At 37.1% G+C, this 25,548-nt stretch overlaps 1 protein-coding gene across 7 annotated transcripts in view; it reads right to left on the bottom strand.

Moving 5' to 3' along the window:
• Positions 1-25,548, bottom strand: part of FER (FER tyrosine kinase) — a 154,356-nt gene that overhangs the window by 106,893 nt on the left and 21,915 nt on the right. For 5 of the 7 annotated variants that reach the window (XR_001525417.3, XM_015652887.3, XM_033511340.1 and 2 more), the window contains 4 exons: positions 11,348-11,531; positions 8,829-8,966; positions 7,876-7,995; positions 1,695-1,817 (listed from right to left, as the gene is read on the bottom strand). Coding sequence is in view for 6 of the 7 variants with exons in the window: in XM_015652887.3 (XP_015508373.1) it covers positions 1,695-1,817; positions 7,876-7,995; positions 8,829-8,966; positions 11,348-11,531 (565 nt within the window). In the remaining variant the exon portion in view is untranslated. The other 2 variants (XM_015652889.3, XM_033511341.1) reach the window with 2 other exon arrangements.

Below are 25,548 nucleotides of genomic sequence, written 5' to 3'. Positions count from 1 at the left end.
CCAAATTAGTAAGATTAAGATTGATTGCAACAAGAATCAGAAAAATATCACTACAGACAAAAGGTTTCCTTATCTGTTGTCCTGACATCAGTTTAGAAGAGTATGTGAACATTTTTTATAACCAGAGGTAGAAGAAAAACCTAAAGATGTTGCCCAAGAATGATTCTTAATGATAATGTTTTATTTATGGTGCACTAAAGCACTCATTAATCTCTGTATTTACTATGCAGTACCACAGGGTATGAGATTTACATTCTTTACATTTACACTTTTGTAAAGGAAGTATAAAGAAGAATGAACTTCACCTGACAAGTTGCAAACATATTATTGCATAAGAAAGAGTTTTCGACATGACTCTGAAAGTCTTTCACAGAATTACACCTACACAAGGAATTCTGTCAAAGAGAAAGGTAACTGAACTCACTCATCTTCTTTGATCAAGTTGAATTCAATTAATGAAAGGTCCAGCTCTTGAGCCATTCCAAACTATGACAATTATATTAAAGTATGGAAATTCTTCAATGAGTTGGGGTCTTGTGCTGGTTTCGCATTAACTGATATTTAGTAAGGAGGAAAAAAACACCCCTGGAAATTATTTTCCCGAGAGAAGCTGCTGAGAGCTTCCTTTGTGCTTGGGAAAAACCAATAGCTGGCTAGCTCTGAGAACTGACATCCTATTTAAACCATTTAGAAACTGTGTCCACCTCTGTGAATTCCACATTTTAAAAACTGGCAAGCCCAGGAAAACTCTCTTTTTTCCAGCCTAGAAAGGTAACTGAGCTCTGGTGGGGCCAGCCAGCCCCGCTGCGCTGCGGCCTGCGCGGCCTGTCAGGGTCGTGCGGGGCCCCAGTGGTGGCTGGGTCGGGGATGGGAGGCCACAGGGGGCTGTGGCTGTTCACACCTTGCCGAGCCTAAGCCCTGCCCTACATTGGGTTCTAGTAATTGTATTTATCCTGGTTTAGGGCAAATCTGGGAGAATGCCTCTGAATGGGGTCCCTCCAGAAAGCAAATTCAAGCAGCCCCTTCCCCATCTGGTTTGGGAAAAGATTTCCTTGGAGAAAACTCGAAAAAACTGTTTATTTAACAGAAACTGAATAATATTAAACAATAAAACCTCTCGCTGTTTGATGAGATGGCAAATCCAGAAAAGTCCTTTTCATGGGGTGTAGCTGGGCTCACTCAGGTTCTTATCAGTCCCTCCAGTGCTGGAAAGTGCCGAGGCCCAGGCCCCGGTGGGCCACAGGTCCAGGGAACTTCCCTGCCTCAGCGAGCTAAAAACTAACGAAGAGCAGAGGAGTTCTCTGTCCTGCTGTCTGTCCATGCTGCAGACACCACAGCCCAGGAGCAGGAGGGGACAGTGAGGGCTCTTTCTGAACACAAACTGCGGCTTCTTCTTCCCCCGCTTCACTCTCAGAGCCGGTCTTAGAGGTGCAGAACTTCATAGGTCACATAAACAAGGTGACTGGGGATACAAGCATCATAAAGTCACCCCAGGAGAGGTCTGCAGTGGGCAAGGGTTATTTTAGAGGTGAGAAACTAACTTACTTGTTGTTTTTCACAGTAAATGCTAAATAAATGCTAAATAAAAAAGCAGAACAAAATTAACCAAGGTTATCTCCTACTTAAGTTTCAAGAATTGCATAGACATTTTTCCCCCTCAAATTATTGTACTTTTAAATTTAATTTCAACTCACTCAGATTTCTTTTCACATGTCTTAGATGACTCTTCTATTTTTTTCTCTAGTTCCAAAACAAGTTCCTCTTTGCTCAAAAGGGTTTGCTGTGTCTGCATCAGTTCTTCTATTACTGTTTTTAACCTGTAAAACAGATTTCAGAAACCCAAGCTGTAAATACATGAACTGTATATATCTGGGAACATTGTAATTTTTTTCCTGAAAATGTAAAAGAGAATATATTTTTTAGATTATGTGCTTGATGATAGTTTTTTTTCTTCTTTTGTGTGGCTAGACCTTTACATTGTTAATCTACATTATTAGAGATTCTATAGGCGCCTCTGTACAAGGTTACAGAATCATCTCCTGCCTGCAGGTTTTCCTACAATAAAATATTTTTTCCAGAATATGTGATAAATTCCAAGAATTAATGTCTTCCTAATATATTGCTAATTTATAGAAGCTTTAAGAAAGACAAAAGCCTTCCAACTCATAAAGCATGTGTTAAATAAATACACAGAATCAGTAGTTGTGTTGTATTTACTTCTAGAAATAGCAAAAGTACAAATAATTATTTTCTATTGTAATAGTGATTGTATCTTTTCTCCAAAATTATCCTTTTTAGGTTACAATCTTTGGTAATGGCTAATTCAAAGTAAAGATAAACTGTACAAAACCACACAATACTAACAGAGAAGGGGTATTACACTTTCAAAACCATTACTGACACTTCATAATTATCCTGGTAAATATTCCAATAACAAAAAAATCCATGAATGTACACCAACATTTGCATTCTGAACAATGCATGTAAATGGCTTACATAATGACAACTTCTAAAATGCATATCAATCAAGAACTTTTTAAGTCAGAACAATCTCTTAAAAATAAGTAAACATGTACCTCTTGTTTCATTTTTGTCATGTATCTATGCGTCTTCAACTCACTTTATTTCCCTGTATTTTCAAGCCAAATTTCAATAAAATTACTGAAGAGTGGAACACAAGCGAAATATACGTAGTAATTATCACAGATCCACAGCCCAAAACCATTCCAGACCAGGAAGTCGCACGCACAGTTGGCTAAACATCTAGGAGGCACATTCCACACATCCATATATACCAAACTGAATTATTTGATTCTAAACACTGTATCAGTCCTCTTCTCACAATATATTTTATACAATGTTGATTATATATGACCTGTACTCAGTCATGCATTTTATTCTAGGAGACTACAATTACTAAAAAAAGCCACAGAGTTAACGATCAAAATTTATTTCCTAAAAGACAAACCTTCGACGTGTATTTATTTTGAGATAAGATATATACTTTAAACATTTCCCTCAAAGTAACATCCTCACAGCTACACTTCTCATATACATTTTTCTAAGTTTTAGGTTGTCAAAATCTCTATGGTAAACTTCCCTGTATTTTCTTATACTAGGCCTCCAACTTATTACTAATTAACTCTTTCATTTTAATACCTTGCTAAAGAAAGTAATTTTAAAAAATCTAACTTTTTTTAATCAGCTTTCTAAACAAAATTTTAATCAACATTATATTTGCTTAACAACTGATTTGCAGGTAGCAGATGTTTTATCTAATGATCAAGCTTCAATAGTCATGAAATTAAAACCAAATTGATAAGACTTTGTCACTAGAAGGAATGAGTATATACATTCAGATACATCTTCATTATTTCACCACTTCAAAAATATTAGATTTTATATTTTACATTGCAGCATCAGATTAAAACATTAAGTTGATGTAGTTCTTCCTGAAACTTCCGAGATACTTCAGGACATTTTTTTATTTATCTTAGAGAAAAGAAAAAAAAGCTACCATGTACACCAAAAGCACTTGCCTCCTTGCACTCAACATCTATTCTTTGTTTAAACAATAACTTTCATTCAAACTGGCTAGAGCTGACAATTCTGCATCTGTCTTGTATCATCTTGGCTGTAGCTTGCCAAAGGAATTTTCCTGTGGTGTCGTATTTGTCTTCTGGATACAATCAGTTTACAAAAGGGTTTCTATGGCTTCACAGTTAATCATTATAACATTTTAAAAATCACACAATACTCCTACCTGGTAGTTCTGTTCTGCTGCAACTATCAATTAAAATAAATGCTTGATCTTAGAGAACTTATATTTCAGAAGAATATAAGGATATTACTATTCTCACTGATCTACCTTTAGCTTATTCTGGTTGTCTCCTCTCAGCTTTTAAAGCGTATCTCTTCAAAGCATAAACTTTTATTGTGCTACACTTTTCAGAATTTCTCAGTATTATACTGTGACATCTATGAATATTTATCAGGAGACAGCATAACTCATTCCTTAGAAAGGTTATCTAGTCAACACTGACTTTTAACTACCTCCCTTTGTCAAAATTTTATTCATAAATGTAAGTTTATCTTAAAATGTAAAAACCAATTTCCTCATCATGCTCCCTTAAAATATATGTTGCTAAAATTGTTAAACAGTTATGTGTGCAAAGCTGTCCTTTCTCCATTGCATACTCGATAAAACAGCTGATTCAACCAAATATTATTGATTATAAATCAATATATGTATTTGAATTGTTTTAAATGTTTGAGAAATAAATCCACTATGTGCACTTATTTTATTTGGTAGATACTGAAGGTAGTTCTCCTTTGCAGAAACATAATGTAGCATTTTAAAGCTCCAAGGCCACTGAATATCGAAAGTCAAATTTTTATTGTTTCATCATGTACAGAGCTGACTTTAGAAGCCATCAACTATGGATAAATGATGTAGTACATTTCTCCTATTTGCAAATATCTAGTTATACACAGTTAACAGAAGTACCTGTGGGTTTTTTTTTTTGGCTGCAGTGGCTTTAATGCAAGACTGTAACAACATATCTAAAACACAGTTAACAATATCTGAGTAAAGACAGTTACAGAGTGCTGTAACAAAAAGGAAGGACTCTACCTGCATTAAAAAGCAAAAGGACAAACAGGATAATGATAAACAATTTTTACAGTCCCAGGGGGCAGTGGAGCTTCATAAATAATCTGCACTGCCTAATATGTTCATAATAATAAAAACAAAAGGACAGTTTGAAAAATGACAAAGAATGCTGATCATATAATGTTATTTGAGGTAAGAGGAAGGCTATGAATGTGAAGAATAAAGAAGGATTATTCTGTACCTTATGATACTCTATACCTGTGCTGTAATTTCAATACACATGGAAATAGGCAAATATACAGTGGGGAAACAATAATCTAAAACTTTATTTAGGTAGAGAATGAAGCATGGTTCTAAATTAACCATTATCACTCAGAAATGAAATCTTGGAGATACAGTAGATGATTCCCCAAAAACACTGGCTTGATGAGCTGCTGGAGTCAGAAAATCAAATGGAATGCTTCTCCAGTGTCACCATGGCAGCTAGCTTATAGGTACCAAATAAATTTGGCCGTATCAGACCCCCAGACTCAACCAACCTAGAAGTAAAACAAGTGACAGGATGAGGCAGGGATGGGTTGGATTCGGACCCAGGCAGGGACCTCAGCCAGTCATGTTCAATCCAGAAAGCAGACATGTCACAGGTCAGAGAGCTGGGTGGTGCTGAAACCTCAACCAATGAATCCTCTAGACCTGGGAGTTCAGAACTGACTGTATAAGTAGGTTCTGAACAATAAAACAAACTGCTTGTCTGATGATGAAGAGGACTCATGATTTCTGTCTCCAACCCACAGCAACATGTAACACTCTAGGATTTGTTAAAACCAAAGCAGAGTAAGAACAAGACTAAGGAAACCTTGGAAGGTCTCCCTCTGAACTGTGTATCTGGATTATGTGTGAAATTCTAGTCATTCATCTCAAAACCAATATAGTAACCTTGAAAACATTCAAATAAAGACAGCCAGATGGATAAAGAATGTGAAAGCGCTGTGAAAAGTCAGACTAAAGCTAAAAGATTGCTTTAAAAAAGACATCAGAGAGCAGAAGTTGAACAGAAATTTACATTATTATAGGCAGAAAGGAATAGATTGTTCCTCTTCTCTTCCAAAACAAAAGCTTAAGAGCCATAAAATGAAAAAAGCAGCAGGTTCACAAAATAGGAAGTTCATTTCTGGAATTCCTTGACCAAAGGATGACAGATACTTTTATACACAGAACCTGACTGAAAAAGATCATGGAAGAAAAGTACTTCCAAGGATATTATAAACTACCTCCACGGCCATTAAAGATACTTATCTCAAAATATTTCAGAGGTGAAAATTATGGGAGGCTGAAGAAACAGCATAGCATGATCATCCTGGTTCTGTTCTCCCCTCAAGACTTTTCCCTGCTGTCTAACATGGTAATGAAGAAAGTTGAGTGTGTGTCTTTGGTCTGACCTAATATGGCTTAACTGTTTTTGTCAAAATCCTAAATCTCTACCAGAAAGTATAGACCTTAAAAACAGCAACACTTAAAAGAGCTGCCTGATTCCTCTTCCAAAAACAATGCCACACCATAGAATATCTCACTCAAATTTGCAAAACCATTTCAAGTGGATGAATGTAAGATTTGCAACAGAACACAATGAAAATTGTACTAAAATTGTATATATGTAGGTAATATAGAGACATACATTTATAACAAAAATATATCTTTCATCAGATATGTTTATTAGAAAAGCAACAATTCATCTTTTTTATTTAGATATGCTGCTTATTTCTAAACAGTTCAATAAAAAAGGCAAGCCAAAAAAGAATTTTTCTTTTAAAGCTATGGAAGGCAGAATCTTTGAAAAAATTTAATGTTCTATTAAAAAGGGAGGCTCAGTATCTATCTGTTTCTTGTTACTGTGCTGAAATACAGCAAGATGGACAATACCTACAGAGTTTAGGCAGGAATAATATAAATATAGTAATGATGTAGAATATATTAAAAAGAGAAACATGTTTAAAGGAATTGAGGGGGGACTTTATTATCATGGGTTACTTTTATAAGATACAGGTGCTTCATGACTAAGGAGGCAGATACTTCATATAAAAAATGTATTTCAGTACTTATCAATGGAACAGATTCACAAAAAGTAATCAAATTATACAGGAAAAAAAAATATGATGATTAACAGCCTTAAAAAGGCACTGATTAAATCCAGAGTTTCTGTCATGTTGAGAAAGCACAGCAATTAGAGTAACCTGCAGAAGACACTGCAAGTATGTTTAGATTTGAAATACTTCACTCTCATTTTGGCTTTCAGAAAAACTGACAAGAAATCAGGATCATAGTTTGATTAAGCAAATGAAAAAGGAAAAAAAAGGAAACCAAATGTAAAAATTCGTACAATATATCATTGATATCTTATTTGCATCAGTTATACTTTCCAAGGAATACTTCAAATAAGTCAAACATGAATTGAAATACACTAGACACAGCAAAAGCATCACCAACCAATGAAATTCTGAAATTTCCATTTTTAATGCATGATTACCAGTTGCAATCTCACAAGTGACCACACAGGACCATTTTATGTCAAAAGTTGAGGCTCATAATGTACAAACATAATAATCTCAGCATTCAATTCATTCCCCGTAACAAATGATTAAAGGTGAACTTGGCAAAAATATTGAAAATATTTAACTAGGCAATATATTAACAAAACACATAGAGAGGTAGTTTGTCACCCTGAATAGCTAAAAGCTCTGTGAGATGCTATAGAACAGCTACATATGAATTACTAAGTTAATGTATTCTAAAGGTTACAATAATGAATAACAATCTCCTTCAGAAAACAAAAGTAAACACTTAAAAAACAAGAGAAGTAAATTTATTTATGAAAATTTTCTACGGTGATTTAAATCACTGACTACGTAACTCTACTCAGTGATTTCATCAAAGTATTTAGCTGCTTTTCCTAGGATAGTGAATGTGGAAACATTTTTAGGAAAATGAACCAGCACATTCCCAAGGGGGACTCATGGCATATTTTATTAACTGGCACAGAGAATAATACACATTAAAAATAATGGCAAGTTTTTGAGTAGACTAAGGAGACAGATTTTGTGCAAAGAACAGTACAACCAGCCTGGGGAAGAGTCTGTAGCCTCGAAACACTACACTTAGAAATTAGACCTTAAAAGTGGACACACAGCCACATAAGGATCTGAGTGAGCACGGGTGCAACACAGAATAGCATTTCCAAAGGATAAAAGATTTATAAAGAGACTTACATGACTTGCAGACTTTCTGCTGTTAAATTATTCCACATAATCTCATTAGCTTGAAGGTTTTCATTTTCTTCTAGTAAAGATGTATCAAACTCTATTTCTTGTTCAACAACTTCTGATGACCTAATTTAGTAAGCAATTGTTATAATTTCAAAATCAACATGTATCTTTGAGTAGATCGTAGAGCAAAACATTAGATTTTGAAGTATTTTATTAGCTAGATTATAGTTAAAATTATATATTAAATAAAAGGATAGATACCAGTTGGATACATATTCTTTTTCCTGCAGAAAAAAACATAGTTCTAAAATCTCACAAGATAATATAATGCACTACAATTCTTTGAATCAAGTTCACAGCCCAATAAAGGTTCTCAAAGACTACCTGTGTGAATGGGTGACTCTTACCTGCTTCCATCAGAAACCTGAATGTGACGACCATCAGTTCACACATAACAAGATAATGCAAGAAGTCTTAGAGACATTTCTTTATACACTAAAACAGAGTAACAGTTCCATAAATGGGAAATATACTTTTTAAGTAAGAACTTTCTTGCATTATCTGCTCTGAAGTCTCAACGTGCAATAACTGCAGAGTACAAAGTCAACCTAGAGTTGACTTTAAAGTAGAACAAGTTTAGCCCAGAATGCAAATTGCATCCAAGTAAACAGTAAATTGGCTCACATTGAGTCTAGACTGTAATGTGTAGTCTGCTGTCAGTGCCAAAGTTATGGCTCTTCTCATGTAACTGGAAATTTGTTTTTCTAGAGCCAGCCAAACAGACTGTTTGGCCAGCTTTCTGTATGTGCAAAATAGAACAATTTTCAAATCAGGATGAAGTTTTACACATAATAATAGAAAAGGAACCAAACAGAAGCAAATTTCTCTGAACACTTAAGCAGTTGTAGTTTAATGCAAGGTTTTCTCAAGAAGAAACATGAGATGAAAATGCTTACCTGTGAGTATCTATGAAGTCATTATACTCAGAGTTAGGGTCTATCTGTTCCACCGAGGTCTGGATCTCTTTGTGGACATTCACAATCTCTTCTGTTACAAGACTGGTGATCTCACTATACTCATCCAAGATCCCTTTTCTAGAGAGGAAAAAAAATTCTAGTGTATAACATGGCACTGAAGGCATAGATGGCATTGAAGATGCTTCAAATTTTCAATTTGCTGTTTCTACAAACTCTTGTTACAACAGGCTAAAAAGGGAAAAATAAGAATATATTATTCAAAGAAACAATGCATCATCTGAGGCCTTCCCTCTACAGACTTAGGCTGGCTATAGTGTCTTAAGCTCCATCTGTTGATTTCAGTGCACCAACATATAGCATAACTAAACTAAAACCTGGAGAGATTACAAGGAAAGGGTATGTATAGCATTCAGTGATGATGCTTGTCTTCACAAAGGACTTGACACACTTACTATAACCTACACTGAAGATTTTCATGTCTTATGACAAGATATATTCTGGCATAAGGCAAAACAATTTACAGAAATGTATGCATTTCTTTTTAACATCAGTTTTCCGTATTGCTTTAACCTTTCTTTATGCATATTATTTGTCATTCAGACAAAAATAGGGATAAATCACAAATAGGCATACATTTACAAGAGGAGAGAAAATTAACCAAGAAGTTGCAGTGAGAAAGCACAAGCCACCCAAGCTTGTCTTTACCTGCTTCCAAGAGTGGGAAAAACCAAATGAAAAGTTAATGGCAGAGGAAGAGGCAGTACTGTGACACTAATCTTAATAGCATCTAGTGACACATACTCGGAACACCCTTCTATTCTCCTTAATTTTTAGTTTTCCTTCATAATGTATCTTCATAATTATTTCCTATTTCATTTTTATCTCTGATAAATTTGCTAGCTTGCCAGGATCTGAGGCATGGTGGCTGTTCAAAGAACACTGATGAATTCTGGCGAGCCAAATATGCAGAGAAAAAAGTATAAATACATTTTTCCTGGATAAGTTCTCAAGTTATGTTTTCTCCGTAAAAAAGAATGGTGCAATAGGATTTCTTCAGTGCATTTGTTCTGAGCAGAAAACAGACAAGAGAAGGCATTAAATCTTGTCTTTTCTGAGAATATCACATGTGAATATGTTCCAGAAAATAATTCATGGATTGTGATGAAAAAATAGCTAACCATCAACTACAGCAATGCCATATCCAAGAGAAAGATAATCTATATCAATTACAATGACCAAAAAAAAAAAAAGAAAAAAAATTAGCAATATTAATCTACACTTAATCAAGTTTAAAAAACTAATTGACCCACAGAATTAGGGTTATTGAAGAAGTTTTGTTTCACAGAAGTTGTCACACTAAGCACTATAACTGAAATCAGCATCTCTCTATGTGTTATATTTATTATAATATAGTTATTTTACAATACATTCAGAACTCACAAAAATGTCTGTGTAGTGCCAGAAATAGTTTTCACAGGTTGTGTAAAATCTCCAGGCAGAGCAAAGATACTCATCTTTCAATAAGTTCTTGTTCCATCATAAATTTCTTCAGTTAATTATTGTATCTCGTGATTCTAAAAGAATCACCTTAATTAGAGCACACACATTTAACTGTAGCCTTTTCCTGTGACCTTACAAACAAAATTAAAAGGACTGTACAGGGAGCACTACAAATGTTCATTTCAATACCAGCACCTGAATGAAAAAAATTAAAATGATACTGCATAGGGAACCTAATGATGCCTGCACCATGTAAAATGTGGAATCTTCAGCTCTCCCTCACATCCTGTGCACTGAAATCAAGACAAACCCGGACTTCAGAATAGGCAAGAAAATGAATTAAAGTAAAATGTTTCACACCTAAATGAAGAACACTTACAAAAAAGGTAACGACCCTTCCTTTTTAAGCTAAGACAAAGAGGCAGAATGGTGGTTACACACCAGAAAAGAGCGCTAGAAGTCCTCAATATCTGTTCTCAGATATCATCACTTTGCACATACTCTGTAACGATGTAAAAATGGTCTTTCAGGAAAGAGTAGTATTTTTAAGGGAAGACTCCTTACAGTGAGATCAAGTTAACATAATCCTGTTAAACTTCTCACCCATATCATTAACTTTGCAAGTGGCTTGGCCCTCCTCCACAGTCACTTTCAAGACACTTCATGGCATTTTAAACCATATTTCTTGCTGGTGAAATTTCATAATAATGACTACCTGAGAGGCAACAAACTTGCTGTAGTCTACAAATTGAAGGAAACATCAAATATAAACACTGTGGTCAATCTGTAAGTATATTTAAGATGGTGTCTTGTTGATAGGCTTAAGTAAACACTCAGAACTACCATCTGCATTATTTAGATAGACTTTTTTCAACTGTTATCCCCTGATATGTAAATAACTAATCACAGTTTCTTATTTTCAACTACTTCTATAAATTAATTAGAATACTACACATAGAAAATTGTACTAGTTAGAAATATGTAAGAATACATCTTACAGGGCTTTAATCATTTCTTCTTGCATCTTCTGTAGTGAATCAAGTAACAGAGGAAGTGTAGTATCATAATATTGGTGCTGATGTAATTGTGCTCCTTTCAGTGCCAACACATACTGGTTGTGCAACATATGAAGTTTCATAGTAGCTTTTTCACACCGATCTTTGGCTTTCTCTGTCTCCTTTCCTGAGAGAAAACAAAACAAAAATGCACATGGTGATTTAAAAGTATACAGACCTATAGATGACACACCTGGTAGATAAATGACAAGTTTGCCGCTTTTTCTACAGTTATTTTTAAGGTACTTCTCTGAGGAAGGTAAAATCCAACCACTTTCAGATAATTAGTATAGTCAAATGTCTAGGTTTTCTAATTAATAAACTATGTAATAAAAATGCTATTTTCTTTGAGCAGAAATGTGAGAATTTCTTATCTAAAAGTATATGAAAACAACAAGTATAAAAATAACTATCAACAAGAAAGAAATCTCATACACATTACTACCTCAAAGTTTTATTAGCAGTTTTATGTATTTTTAGAAGAGAAAGAGATGTCCTACTACACTAGATTCACTAAAATATATTATTTTTTTGTATTCAAGTATTCCTATTGCTACATACAATCCTAATAAAGTAATGATGTAGTCATATGAGCACCTAAGCCCTCACACTGTTACTCCTGTTCAAAATGGGTGGCTTCTCTCCTACACCTTAACATTTCCCTATCATATTAATATCCTAATCAGGAGGTTTGACTCTACAGCTTCAGCTTTGCACCACTGATACTGGAAGTCCTCAAGTTCAAGCTGACAGGACCAGCTGAGATTGAACTGCAGAGCTACAAGGTACTTGAAAAGACCACCTACTCCATTCCTTATCACAATAACTGCACAGCTATGTTGGGATATGTTATCAACACTGTTTCCACCACAAATCCAAAACACAGCCCCATAACAGCTACTGTGAAGAAAACCAACTCTATTTCAGCCATAATCAGAACAAACACATAAGCTTTTAATGACTTCCTTCTCTCTTCTTGATATTTACCAAGTATCTCATTACTTTTTCAGGAACTAAGATAATTTTAAATTAATCTCATATCTGCAAATATCAAGTGCAGTCAAAACTACCTCCATATGCTACCTGAAGCAATCTCATTCCAATCACTGCATTTCTTATAAACTTAAAATAATTTATGTAAGGAAAAAAACATCTACTACCCTTCACAAAGCAGTTGAGAAAAAAGAAAATGCAAGCATTCATAGCTAAGTGGCAAAATAGCTGCTTGAAAGCAGACCTTGAAGAAGCTGTGTCATATAAGGAATACACAAGGGACTGTGAACTCAAATAAATCAAAACAGAGCCACATTAAAGGCATGCTAAAAAAATGCTGAGGGAAGACCAGTAACAAATCCTCTTTCATATACATTGGAGTCAGCAAGCTTATCAGAAAAAGTAAACAACAGTCACCATATAAAAGGAGCTGGTACAAGAGAATTTTTTTTTCCCCTTCTGTGATCACTACCTTAGACCTTCAGAGACTTCCAGGATGAAATACTACTTCGTGAAAGAGTCAATGAATCTCTTTTCTGAGGTGTCAGAAGAAGAGGTTGTTGACAATAAATGAAATGAGAACAAATTGTGAGGACTGAATGGTGTTTAGCTTTGAAACCTCAAAAGTACTTGAGAAAGTTTAAGCTGAAATATGATGATTAGTTCATACAGGACAAAACTGGCACTCAATGGAGAGTCCCAGGAATATCAGCTGGACTCTGATAGATGAGGTGATGAAGACAATGATGATGAAGATGCTGTCTCAAAGTAGCAAACAGGGAAATCAAATGTGAAGAATTGGAAAATAAACTGTTGTGGTTTGACACTGGCCAAATGCATGGCACCCAAGAACTCGTTCACCCTCCCCTGCCACAGCTGAGCAGAGAGAGAAAAATGTAATGAAGGCTCCATGAGTTAAGGAGGGGGAGAAAATACTCCAAGGGCAAAATAAGCTCAACTTAGAAGTACAAAGTGAATTTATTATTCACAGAATCAGAGGAGGATAATGAGATGTAAAATAAACCCTTAGAACACTATTTCCTCCCAGCCCCTCCCTCCTCCCCATGGACAGTGCGGGGAGACCGGGCACGGTGGTTTGGTCAGCTCATCACCGAGATTTTCTTCCGCCGCTCCGGGAGAGGAATCCTTCCCCTGTGAGGCCGAGGGGTCCCTCCCAGAGGAAACAGCTCTCCGGGAACTTCACTGGCGTGGGGCCGCTCTCAGAGCAGCAGCCAAAGCGCAGCTGCTGCAGCGGGAGCTGCCCCCACGGGCGCACAGCGCTCCCCAAACTGCTGCAGCGGGGCTCTCTCTTCCACGGGCTGCATCCTCCAAGGACAGGCTGCTCCGGCCTGGAAGCAGGACCCTCGCTCTCCTCCGGGTCTCCCACTGGATCACGGCCTCCTCCAGGCACCCACCGCTCCCAGGGCACCTCCCCCAGGGGCTGCGGGTGGATCTCTGCGTTCCCCGGGGATCCCCATGGGCTGCGGGGCACGGCTGCTTCACCATGGTCATCAGCACGGCCTGCAGGGGAACCTCGGCTCCAGCGCCTGGAGCACCTCCTGCCCCTGCTTCCCCACTGACCGCGGTGTCTCCACCTTGTTTCCCCCTCATGTTCCTCCTCCTTAGCTGGAATTAACACTGCGCCCCACTTGGGCTTGATTTTCTTCTTAAATAAGTTATCACAGAGGTTAGCCATCATCTGAAATGGGCCCAGCTTTGGCCAGCAGCATGTCCACCTTCAGAGCCATCAGGGATTGCCTCTGCCGGACACGGTGGAAGCTTCTGGCAGCTTCTCACAGGCACCGCCTCTGTGGCCCTGCTGCTACCAAAAACCAGGCTGTGCCAAACCAACAGAGATACCTTGAGAGATGCAGATTAGAACAATGGTAAATTATAGAGTGAATATTGAGAGAGATGCACATGGGTAAAAAACTTCGCCGGTTTGCAAATGTACACAGAAATGAGATCTTGGGGTCAGTACAGCAAGACTGAGGGAAATACAAACTTAGTGTTCAGCAGCTGCTGAACACAGTGTCATTTAGCAAAGGAGTAGACTGGATTGTTAATGCCACTGATTAAATCCACTTAAAAGTATGCAATTTGTTGACCTCAAGGACAATATATTTGACATGCAAAAGGGTTAGAGAAGGGCATTAACATCAAAAAGGTAGGAAACAAAACAAATACAGAAAGAATGAATACAGTGAAGGGTCCTGAAGCACTAGGAGTCTGAGGAGGAACATGTTAAGAGACACAGTTAACAGAGCTGCACAACCTCTTTCAATGTAAAAACCGTACAGCATTATATGGAAAGAGGAAAAACAAAGACCTTCTTCAATGAGCACACTAACCTATAACATATAATCTATCACACAGCTAACCTATGTATTCTTTTGGTAAAAGTTACAAGCAAAAAAAAAACTTATGTGGTTTAACAGTGAATGGACAAGTCTAGCAAAAAAAAAAATCCTGAAGAGCTACTAAGAACTAGTACTTCTGACTCAGGAACTCCCTAGGTAACAAATAATCATGAAGCTGAAGCACCTTTTTATCAGTCTGTACTCTCAAATGGCTACATGCCACTGTCAGCTACACTTCAAACACAGATTAATAAAAATCACTTTAAAAGGATATTACGTCTTTCATTTAGTTGAAAACAATCCAACTATTGACCTACTTCTGTACATAGAAGGTAGAGATTTCTTACACTACAATTAATCTGAGTTACTCTGTACAACAAAGACAAAACATGTCTCCAGAGCTGTCACCAGAGAAGAATTTTTCATGTAGGTATGAATGAAACAATCTACTTTAAAAATTTCTGTAGAGCTGTTTTGGAAAGATAGCATTCACAAGTCTATCTTAAACTTTAGCCAGACACAGGAGGTTTTGTCTCTGGCAAGCCATCTAAACTGATGTTTCATTAGGAGACCAATTTTTTAAATTTCTCCCCCCAAAACCTATACTATTTATTTCTAAATGAAGTATAGAACCATTTATAAGGGGAAAAAATAATCCAGCATATCAGAATAGTATCCCAGAAATTAAATCCTCAAACATGCATATCTGACACCAGCACAACAACGTAACAGGATGGTGTAAAATCCCATTTCTGCATCTGCCTTAGGGACTAAATTCCTCCTGTATACACATTACTCCTGAGCAGAAAATCCCAGCTAATTTCAGAGTATCATACAGAAGTATCATAGAGACTTTTTTCTAAATACAGTAGGCTTCAGAGTCAATCTGATCATCTTTAGAGTAAAACAAATACTATAAGGTCTTTCTGGAGAAGGAGAGGCATGTGGAACATGGGGAAGTACTGCAAGATTACTGAAGAGAGTTTGGAATGAAAGCGAAAAGGATATATTCAGGGAACACAGTTGCAGTATTATTTTCACACTGCAATTTATTTTTTAAAGTAGCAAAATGCAGTGAGGCAGCATACACAGTTCTACATGTCAATTAGCACAGAGGAAAACATCCAATTTTCTTTATCTCATTAATGAATTTTATAAATAGATCTAATTATAATTCTACTGCCATCAGCTGTTGACAAAACTGTTTAATGTTAATAGAAACTGACTGTGTGTTCAATATGTCACACCATAAACTGCACTGTGAAGCTTGCAAAATTCAGCTATGAATGTTTTACATTTACAAAGAAAAGGCTGGCATTCTTTTTGAATAATTTTGGAGTCTAATATTTCAATTTCTAATAGAAACTCATCTAAGATTTTACTGCCTACAGTACAATACATCCATCCAGGAAAAGAATGTTTTAGTCTATTTTCAATTAAAAGGCAGATCTGATAATCCAAAGTTCTTGCAATCATAATTATTAGACACTTATTAGACCTAGAATGGAAGAAAAAATACTGGATGGGACAATAAACTGAGAAAAATTTCAGCTTACAATGTTCACTTCATCTTTTTTTAAATCAGCATCAATGTACAGGCCAAATTCCTCAGGGAAGCTGACCTTAAGGAAAAAAATATTGCAAATAGAGAAAGTTTTCACACATATTTTGGCTTTAAAAGAAATAATCATGCCAATGAGCTCAGGTTTTTGCCCTCTTAAACTCCTTCCAGCTAGACCTTCAGCCATACCAAAGTGATGACAAAGTGTTCACAAAAGAGACAACAGAGATCATTATAAAGACTTAGTTCACAACAGACAAACTAAATTCCTAGATTTATAGCTCCTGGTATTGAAACGTGACCTTTGGCTTCAGCGCACAGTGAATGTCATCCCATGCAGATACACCAATGACAAAATATTACACAAGCCCAGCTTTTGACAATAAACTGAATTTAGTTTCAAAAGGAGCCAATGGCACATCTGATGTCATAATATATTGTTACATCCCTCCAACAGAAACACAGTGAGAAACCTTAAATACTCTAGAAAACAGCATATGCTGTGGAAACAGACAAAATGAAAAACAGAAGGACAAGCTGAGTATCTACATGAGTAACAAGAAGGAATAAATAAATAAATACATAAATACATAACTAACTAACTAACTAACTAAATACATTAATAAAACTATGGCTAACAATCCACAGAAACTGAGGATCAGAATGTATGCCAGAAACTCCTATAAATGTCCCTTTTAGTTCAGGGACTGCAAAAAGCAAATCCATCCAAATTTCTGTATATAGGTAAGTACAAGGATAAACAGCAGAGACAATGTCACAAGAAATGCGGGCACCAATGACACTGCCAGGGGAAACCTGGACAGTACCAAAAGGGGCTACAGAGCTCTGGGGGCAGACATGAAAAGCACAAGGGACCAGGCTGTGTCATCCTTAATCCTGCCAGTGAAGGGAAATGGTACAAGGAGAACACTGACAATACAAACTGATAAGTAGCAGCAGAACCAGTGTTGGCCACAGGGGTCTGGATTCTACAACCATGGGATCCTTTTTCGCAGCCCACCATCTGCTTGAAAGATAGGAAGTCCCTTCCTAAGCAGAATAGAAGTATTTTTGCCAGTAAGATGACTGACTTCATCAGAAGGGCTTTAAACTAGGAACTACACAGGATGGTGTAGTCCCACAGTCCTGAGGGAGCAATGAAGGAGACTGCTAAGGAAGGGGCATGGTAAAATTGGAAGAGATCAATCACAAAGAAAACAAAACAGCAGGTGCTGTGCACAGATAGGCAAGAAGGCTCCTACAAAACACCAATGTGATAAAAGTCCCACAAATCCTTTGCAGGACCTCAGCATGCTGGGATGACATGCCTGTGTATTACTGCATGTAGAGTGGGGAATATACATAGTGAGTTGGGTGTCTGTGTGCAGATGTAAGGCGAGGATATCGGGATCACAGAAGCAGGATTTGAGCTATGCAATGGAGAGCTCCGACTCCTGGGGAAAAGCAGTCCAGGAAGCCAAGGACAGGGAGTTGCCCTTTACACAAGAGACTACCTGGAGAGCATGGAGCACTGCCTCAGGATGGATGAGGAGCGACAGAGGAGTGACCTTATGGGTTAGGATTAAGGAGGGAACAGGCAAGCTCCCACAGAAAGCTAAGCAGCTTGGCTTCAGAGCTGTTGCAATTTTCTGCATTAAAATCTCACTAAGTATCACAGTATTTGATTTCAGAAAAAAATTAAATGGAAATAGAAGGGAGAATCAGAGGTTTTGCCTTTTTTTTTTTCCCCCCCCCCCAGGAAGCAACAATCCTCCCCTGAGGAAGTATGCCAATCTTGAGCATATAATAATTTTAAAGACAGAAGAAACTTTTCTTTTTCAGCTTGATTTAGAAACCTGTAGTTTTGTAAATATCAGCACTAAACTATAAAGCTGTCAATGCATATAGTGATCTACAACACATTTACCATTGTTTATGACTGCAGTTTTTCAGTTATTTTCTAGAACTGCTTTTATCTTTCCATTTACATATTTTTTCAGCATTTTCAACAACAGAGAAAATTTCTGAGTATTTTGTTGTCTTTGCAGTTGTTTGTCAATAACAAAACTCCAATATAGTCACTTCCTTATTTATTTCAACTTTGGAGATACACATTTTCACAGAGCATTACTTAACTGTGCCTGGAAAAGAACACTCCATTACATTATTTGCTTACATTATGGTACTGAACACACTGAACACATTCTTTACACTTGTGAACGAGATGGACATAGCTTTCAAATAGCTCTTCTTCTACCAACACATTTTTTTAAAACAATGAAGTATTTTTACATTAGAGAATCATAAAGCTTTACTCAGCTGCTCCACAGACTGAAACTGAAGCAAATACTAGTGGGACTGCAACATGGTCTTTATCTCAAATGAATTATAGTAAGGACTGTGCACTTAAATTACAGGAAATAATTTGAAAGCCTAAATATGATGGAAAAAAAGGACTACTTTTATACCTCAAACCAATGTAATTATGTATATTAATGTTAATTGATTCCCAATACTGAAGAGTACATTACCAACTTAGAGTGAGTTCTTGAGAAAAAAATCATTGCACCCTGCCTTTGGAGGCAAGCTTCTAACTTCTCCAGTTCTGTTTCCTCATAATTTGTTCAATTTCTCAAGTTTTCATTGTGCAATAAGAAAGACACAGGTTGTAGAACTTGCTCAGTAATTGATTACTCTGTATTATCTGTTTAACTGATTTCAGGACCTTCCAGACCCAAATTATCTCCTTAAATTCTATATTTCATACTGTAATGCTAGAGACATCTAAATACCCTAGCTGATTATGAAAATTACTTCCTCTATGATAGTTCCTATTGATCCCAAAAAAACCACCAGTAACATGACTTTTGAAGCATTTGGACTCCCATATTGAGCCCAGCTTCACTTTCCTAAGGCTAGGCTAGACTAGAAGATTCCAGTTGGAAGGGACCTACAAGAATCATGAAGTTAAACTGTCTGATCAATTCTGGGCTAGCAAAAAACTAAAGCATATTTTGGAGGGCATTGTCCAAATGCTAGCTCAACACTGAAATACTCAGGGCATCAACCACCTCTCTGGGAGGCCTGTTCTAGTGTTCAAACACTCTCTCAATAAAGAAATATCTCCTAATGTCAAGTCTGAACATCCTCTGGCACAGCTGTGAGCCCTTCCCATGTGTCCTGTCACCAGGTACCAGGGAGAAGAGATCAGCATCTCCCTCTCCACTTCCCCTCCCCAGGAAGCTGCAGAGAGCAGTGAGGTCACCCCTCAGCCTCCTTTTCTCCAAAATGAACAAACCCAGACTCCTCATCTGCCCCTCATCTGTCACAGGACAGCCCTTCCAGCCCTTCCACCAGCTCCTCTGGGTGCATCCCAGTGCCTTCCTAAAGTGTGAGGCCCAGAACTGCTCTCAGTGCTCCAGGCAAGGCCTCATCAACACTAAATGCAGAGGATGATCCCTCTGTTGTCTGCCTGGTTGTGCTGTGTTTGATGTACCCCAGAATGACACTTGTCACCCTGCTGACAGATGTGGAGCCTGTCGTTCACCAGCACCCCAGGTCCCTGCCTGCAGGGCCGCTCTCCAGCCACTCCACTCCCAATTTAGGCTTTTAAATATTCTTATCTACAAAGCAATTTTTATGCAAACTGCTGCCACTAAACTAGAATAGCTTTGACTGTTAGTTCTGTCTCTGGAAGCACACTCAGAAATTTAGTGAGTAACCAGCCTTAACATCACTCTGCAAATCAAGAGATGGAAGCACAATGGTCTCAACACAGGTTTTACAAGTACAAAATCACAAAGACAGAAAGGAACAAGATAGGATCTTCATGTTCAATCTCAAAGGTCTCTTTCCCTTTATGTCTTGCAATATTGTTACATGAATGTGCTTCTTAAACAAATAAAATCACCTACTCGATCTCTATTCAACCAGTTTCTGAGAAGAAGTTTCTCCCAAATATTACTTAACAAACTAATGACTGCAAACAACAAATAGTCTTCTAATGGGAAGAAAAAACCGCAAAACTATTTGTGTATATTTAAAGAGTTCAAATTTACAGAATACCACACCTAAAATCCTGAGTTAAGAACTGGTTCACCGAAGCTATTGGCCTAACCTTAAGTAAGTAACATAGCACAAATAGAGCAAAAATGAATGTTCTATCTTTTGAACTGCTGTCAGATATTGTCAGGGTGAGCTATTAAGCACCTCTAGCCAATTCTCTGGCCTGTGCCTGCTGGCCTGTGAGGAGAGCACATCCTAGGGCTGTATGTCTGTGTTAAGAGGAAAGAGTACATCCAAACTGGTCCCACTCTCCACACGAAGTCACCATGATCTCTTTGCACTCCCTGGGGTTTCTAGCTCTAGAAGCTTTATTTTACACAGAAGAAACAACAAACCCTTCCAAGCAAAAGCACTGGTAGTACATATCTGTTGAAACACTTACAGTAGAGCACTAATTTTAAATCTCTGCAGCCTGCTGACCTCTGTAAAAGACAGACCAGTTCAGCCAGTGTTACTTGTCTTTGTCTTAACAATATGAGAGTTTCAGTCAAAACTAAGCTTAAGAAACATCCTACTATGAGTTTCCCTCAATACAGCAACAACTACAGGCAACACATGCCACTAGGAAATGTAGTTGTACAATAACAATTTTAAAGGCATCTCAGAATGAATGCACCAGCCACCTAATGAGTACTTCTGACCAACTGGCTATTACAAGTAATAATAGGACAATAATTTGATTTAATGAAAGCTTAACACCTTCCTTATTTATCACAGATGTGAGCTTATGCTGCTGTGAAACTTCAGTATGTACCACAGAAGTCACATCAATTCTGAAGTATTAAATCACCTGAGTAGCAGGGAAAACATTCTTTCAGCAGGAGCAATGTGGTATAATGTGGTAGGTGTACACTTTATATTCCTAGGTTCCTCTAAATCACAATGTTGTCAGTGGACACAAGCCTAGAGAAAACTGGTGCAATATTTTTTATGCTGCTGCATAAAATGAAATTACGATATGAAATACTTAGAATCAGTGTATTTTTCCTTTAGTACATATTTCAGGTCCACTAGGTTACATAAGAGCACTTCAACATGTTTTCCATATTGAATTAGGAATGAACTAGGAATAAGGATACAGTAAACACCTGTAATTAATGTATTTACACAAAAACTGTAATTTTTTCTAAAGAGTATGTTGTGTTAAAATTCAGTATGAACCTCCCAAAGCTACACTGGCTCTGTTCCAACTTGCAGTGTTTACTGATATATGAGCAACTATTTCATACTTCAACATCTAACACCAAAATTAGCTACAAAAGCAGATGCTAAATTTTATTAATGCATTTCAACCTTTTATAAAACCTGTAATGAACTGAGTAACTTATTGTTTCATATAATCATTATTTCCTTATTTATGTAGCAGGAAGTAATGCTTAATCAAAAAACACAAGGATGAAAATATTTGAAACCTCTGCCCCTATACACTGAACTACACTTAATAGAGATGCACAAACCTGCATAAATGAAAGTAATTGTGCAAATAGCAAACTTAAGTGGAAGCAGTTACTGGTCTAACCAAATGAGATTCAAAATGTAACAGAAATATCACACTTGATACTTACAGTTGTCCTACAGTCTCCATTTTGTATTCTTAATACATTATTCATTAAATTATTTCAGAAGATTTGTGAGTTTTTTACTGAAACCATGTTTTTTCCATCTGGCACAAATATTGGCTTGATGTGTTTTTCTACAGCAGCAACATCAACATGCCACATTCTAATCACCTTGTTACTCAGCATCACTGATTAGCACAGCCCTGTAAACTCAGACTGGTGTACACTCTGAGACTGTTACTTTGGACTGCTATTTTAAGATGTTTGCCTTGTTTTTTTCTCAGTATCACATATCCAGAACATTTCACATGTGTGTCCATTCCACTATTAAAAAAGTAATATAATAAGCTTTTGTCTTTTATTTTATTGCATGTCCTATGACTCCAATGTCCCAGTTCTGCAAAGGAACATGCTCTGCATTCCCAGTACACGTACTTTGTGGAGTGTTTTAACAAAGCTTTTTAATCCAGAAGAGACTGTTGTATCCAATCTGTCCAGAGTCCCAAAAACCAAAGCATGCCTCGTAAAAGAGACACTGGACTAGTTCAGCTTGCTGACTTTATCCTCTCTCAGCCTATTATCTCTTACCATACATTAAAAAATGTAAGAATGAATGAGTGGGGGAAAAAGGGCAGAGAACTATCATGCAAATAACTAACATCAACCAGACTGCCTGACACCTGGAGCCTTTATGCCCAAAAAAAACCCAACCAGACTGCATTTGTGATTCCCATGGTCATCACTGGTTCAGAAAGGAGCAGCTATGCATGACTTACTGGGGTAAAGGCTAGATATTTCTGATTTCTGATTGAAATCATTTCTGATTGAGCCATCAGGCTCACCACAACTGGTGTCACCACTGTCACCAGACACTGGTGGCCATATCAAGGCAGAGTGCAACCCAGCCCAAGGTGGATGTGGCAGCCAAGGCTCAGTGGTGCTCCCTCTGCAATGCAACTGTCCCACTGCTCCCCTTGGTGCACAATCAGAAGCAGTGCTAGCAGAGGATCGCCCAGAACGGCTTCTGGGACACAATCTCAGACACTTTCACCTTCCTCCAGATCTGGACAGCACAAAGTATTCCACAGTGAAGCTCCTGCATTCCTTCAGAAACCAGTTCCCTTTTCTCCACTAAAAAACTACCCCAAAATTCCTACCACATGCTTCACCCATTGCCCAAACACTAACAAAACCTGTAACTAAGCAGTATGATTATTCAGTTCCTAACATCATGTTTTTCCAACAGTCTTCCTAGTATTTTCACCAAAAAATGAGAGCGCCTGTAACCCTGCATAAGGGTGTCACTGACTCAAAGTGACTGCCAGCTTTGCTGGAACAAAGTAGCACACAGAGAAATTCAAGTTCACTGGAGAATACTTCCTGATTCCAGAAAATCATAACATCACTTTCTACTGTACAAACGTTGCCAGCCTTTACCCTTATCAGTTAATATCCTTACCACATGTGTTTAGCCCAGAGCTTAATATCACTTTTAATAACTCAGCCAGAAAACTGGGGAGCAATTCTCTTCACAAGCTGAAGAATCAGTTGTACCTTTTTCACTAGCAGCTCTAACAAACCTACTCTCTCATCAGAAAGTGGCTTTGGTATTCCAAAACAAAGCAGAAAAAGTCATTACATTTCAAAATCACTACTCTTGCAAAACAGAGACATTTGTCAGACACTACTTTGTGTGATTTTCATTCCTTTCCTGGGCACCAGCAGGTGCTGCACAAATTTACATGTAACCCGTAGGAAAATGTTAAAATTGTATGTCCTAAGGAGAAGTTGTCCGTTTTGGCTCCAGAGAGGCAAGGCCAGTCACTGTCTTACAGATTTGACTGCCAGAGGAGCAGACTCTGTTTAAAACAATATTTTACATAAATGAAGCTGGATGGGCTATTTTAACACATTACTTGCAAGAGCTGGTGTCAAAAGATTTTAATTTTTTTGTTTAACAAAATGGCCTTCAGCTTATTTTTAATACTTGGTTATGTCCTTCCACTGTTCTGGTGAGCAGTGTTTCTTCTCTTTTTTCAATAATTCTTGAAAGCCTGAAAAACTGAACCAGCTTGTACATTAACAAAAGTAATAGCACTTAATCTGAATAAGCTTAGCTCACTGAATAAAGAATACTCTGGAATAATGAAGCATTGTAATTTGAAGACTTCCCTAAATTTTCACTTCACCAGTGAACCAGTTTGAAAACTGGTCAAAAAAAAAAAAAAAAAAAAAAAGCTCAGAAATACCAAGACTTAAAAAAAATCAAGCAGCTCAGCTGACCTGCAGCTGATAAACTGTAGCAGCTCATCAACTGTACAAGCATTTGTAAACAAGAACAGGGCCTGGGATGCAGCAGGAGAGAAGCAATTCTGCAACTTTTGGGAGAAAAACATTTTTATGGGCATCAGTGTTTTTCAAAACAGACTTACAGTAAGATTTTAGCAGAAATGAAATTAGGTATGAATTATAGTAAGGCAAACATTAGAAAAAAGCCTGAAAGAGAAGGTCAAACCACAGGAAAAAAGTGTCTTAAAAACAATTTATGTTTGCTCTCTGTCTGAAGAAACATTAATTCAGTTAATCAAAACCACATCAAAACATCACAGCTGCTGACAGCCAAAACACTTCTTTATTCCAATGGGAAAGTTTGATGCTTCAGGGATAGAGAATGACCGGATTGGTAACAGGAAGAGAGGGTAAAACAACCTAAAAATAACATATTAAGACCTGAACATCCTATTATATTTTCCATGATACATATTACATATTTCAATGTTAAGTAGTTACTTGAGAATAAACCAAGTAATCAAGTTAAGTAACATGGAACTGGGTGAAATTAACATCAAAGTATGCATTTTCATTTTTAAGTGTTTATGAAGTTCCATAAAAGAAAAAGATCAGTAAAAGTTCAACAGTGCTAAGCATAACTTTTTATCCCATGGTGTTTTGTCCACATTTGAGACAAATCTGGAAAGAAACAATCTCTCCTCACTGAAATCTACTATTATACTAAAACAGAATGAAGAATATTAACTGTTATTTAGACACCCATAGAAAATCTTAAAGATGGATCTTGGAATTACACTTACATACTGCCATTCAGTCTATTTTCACTAAAGGAAGAAAAAAAAATCTCAGAAAGACATGTAAGAACCAGATATTTCAATACATAACAAAACAAAAGCTCTCTTTTATCTCATCATTCAAGCACAATTCAACAGGAATTCAAATCCATGTGGATTGAACACATCATTCCCTAAAAAAAAATCTTGGTGGGCAAATCACTTATTTTCTTCTTTTAGATGAGGCTGACAAAGGTTTGATGTGCTACACTGACAAGAACTGATGCTGATGACACTAGCAACAACAGTAATTCACAGGCAAGGAGGCTGCAGCTACAATGCAGCTGAAAACAGAGTCCATCTGAGCAATTTTAGATTTCAAAAACATCCACTGAAGGAATAACACAAGAACTTAAAATAATCACCATTTACATTTTATGAATTTTTAAAAGATTATACCAAGCACACATGATGACAATCAGCCTGGCTTACTAAAGACACTAAATGAGCTTTTATGTTGTAATTGAGTAGCTCAAAATAA

This window comes from Parus major, chromosome Z (genome assembly GCF_001522545.3).
Source record: "Parus major isolate Abel chromosome Z, Parus_major1.1, whole genome shotgun sequence".
Taxonomy (NCBI): domain Eukaryota; kingdom Metazoa; phylum Chordata; class Aves; order Passeriformes; family Paridae; genus Parus; species Parus major.
This window is presented reverse-complemented; position numbering and strand designations above follow the sequence as displayed.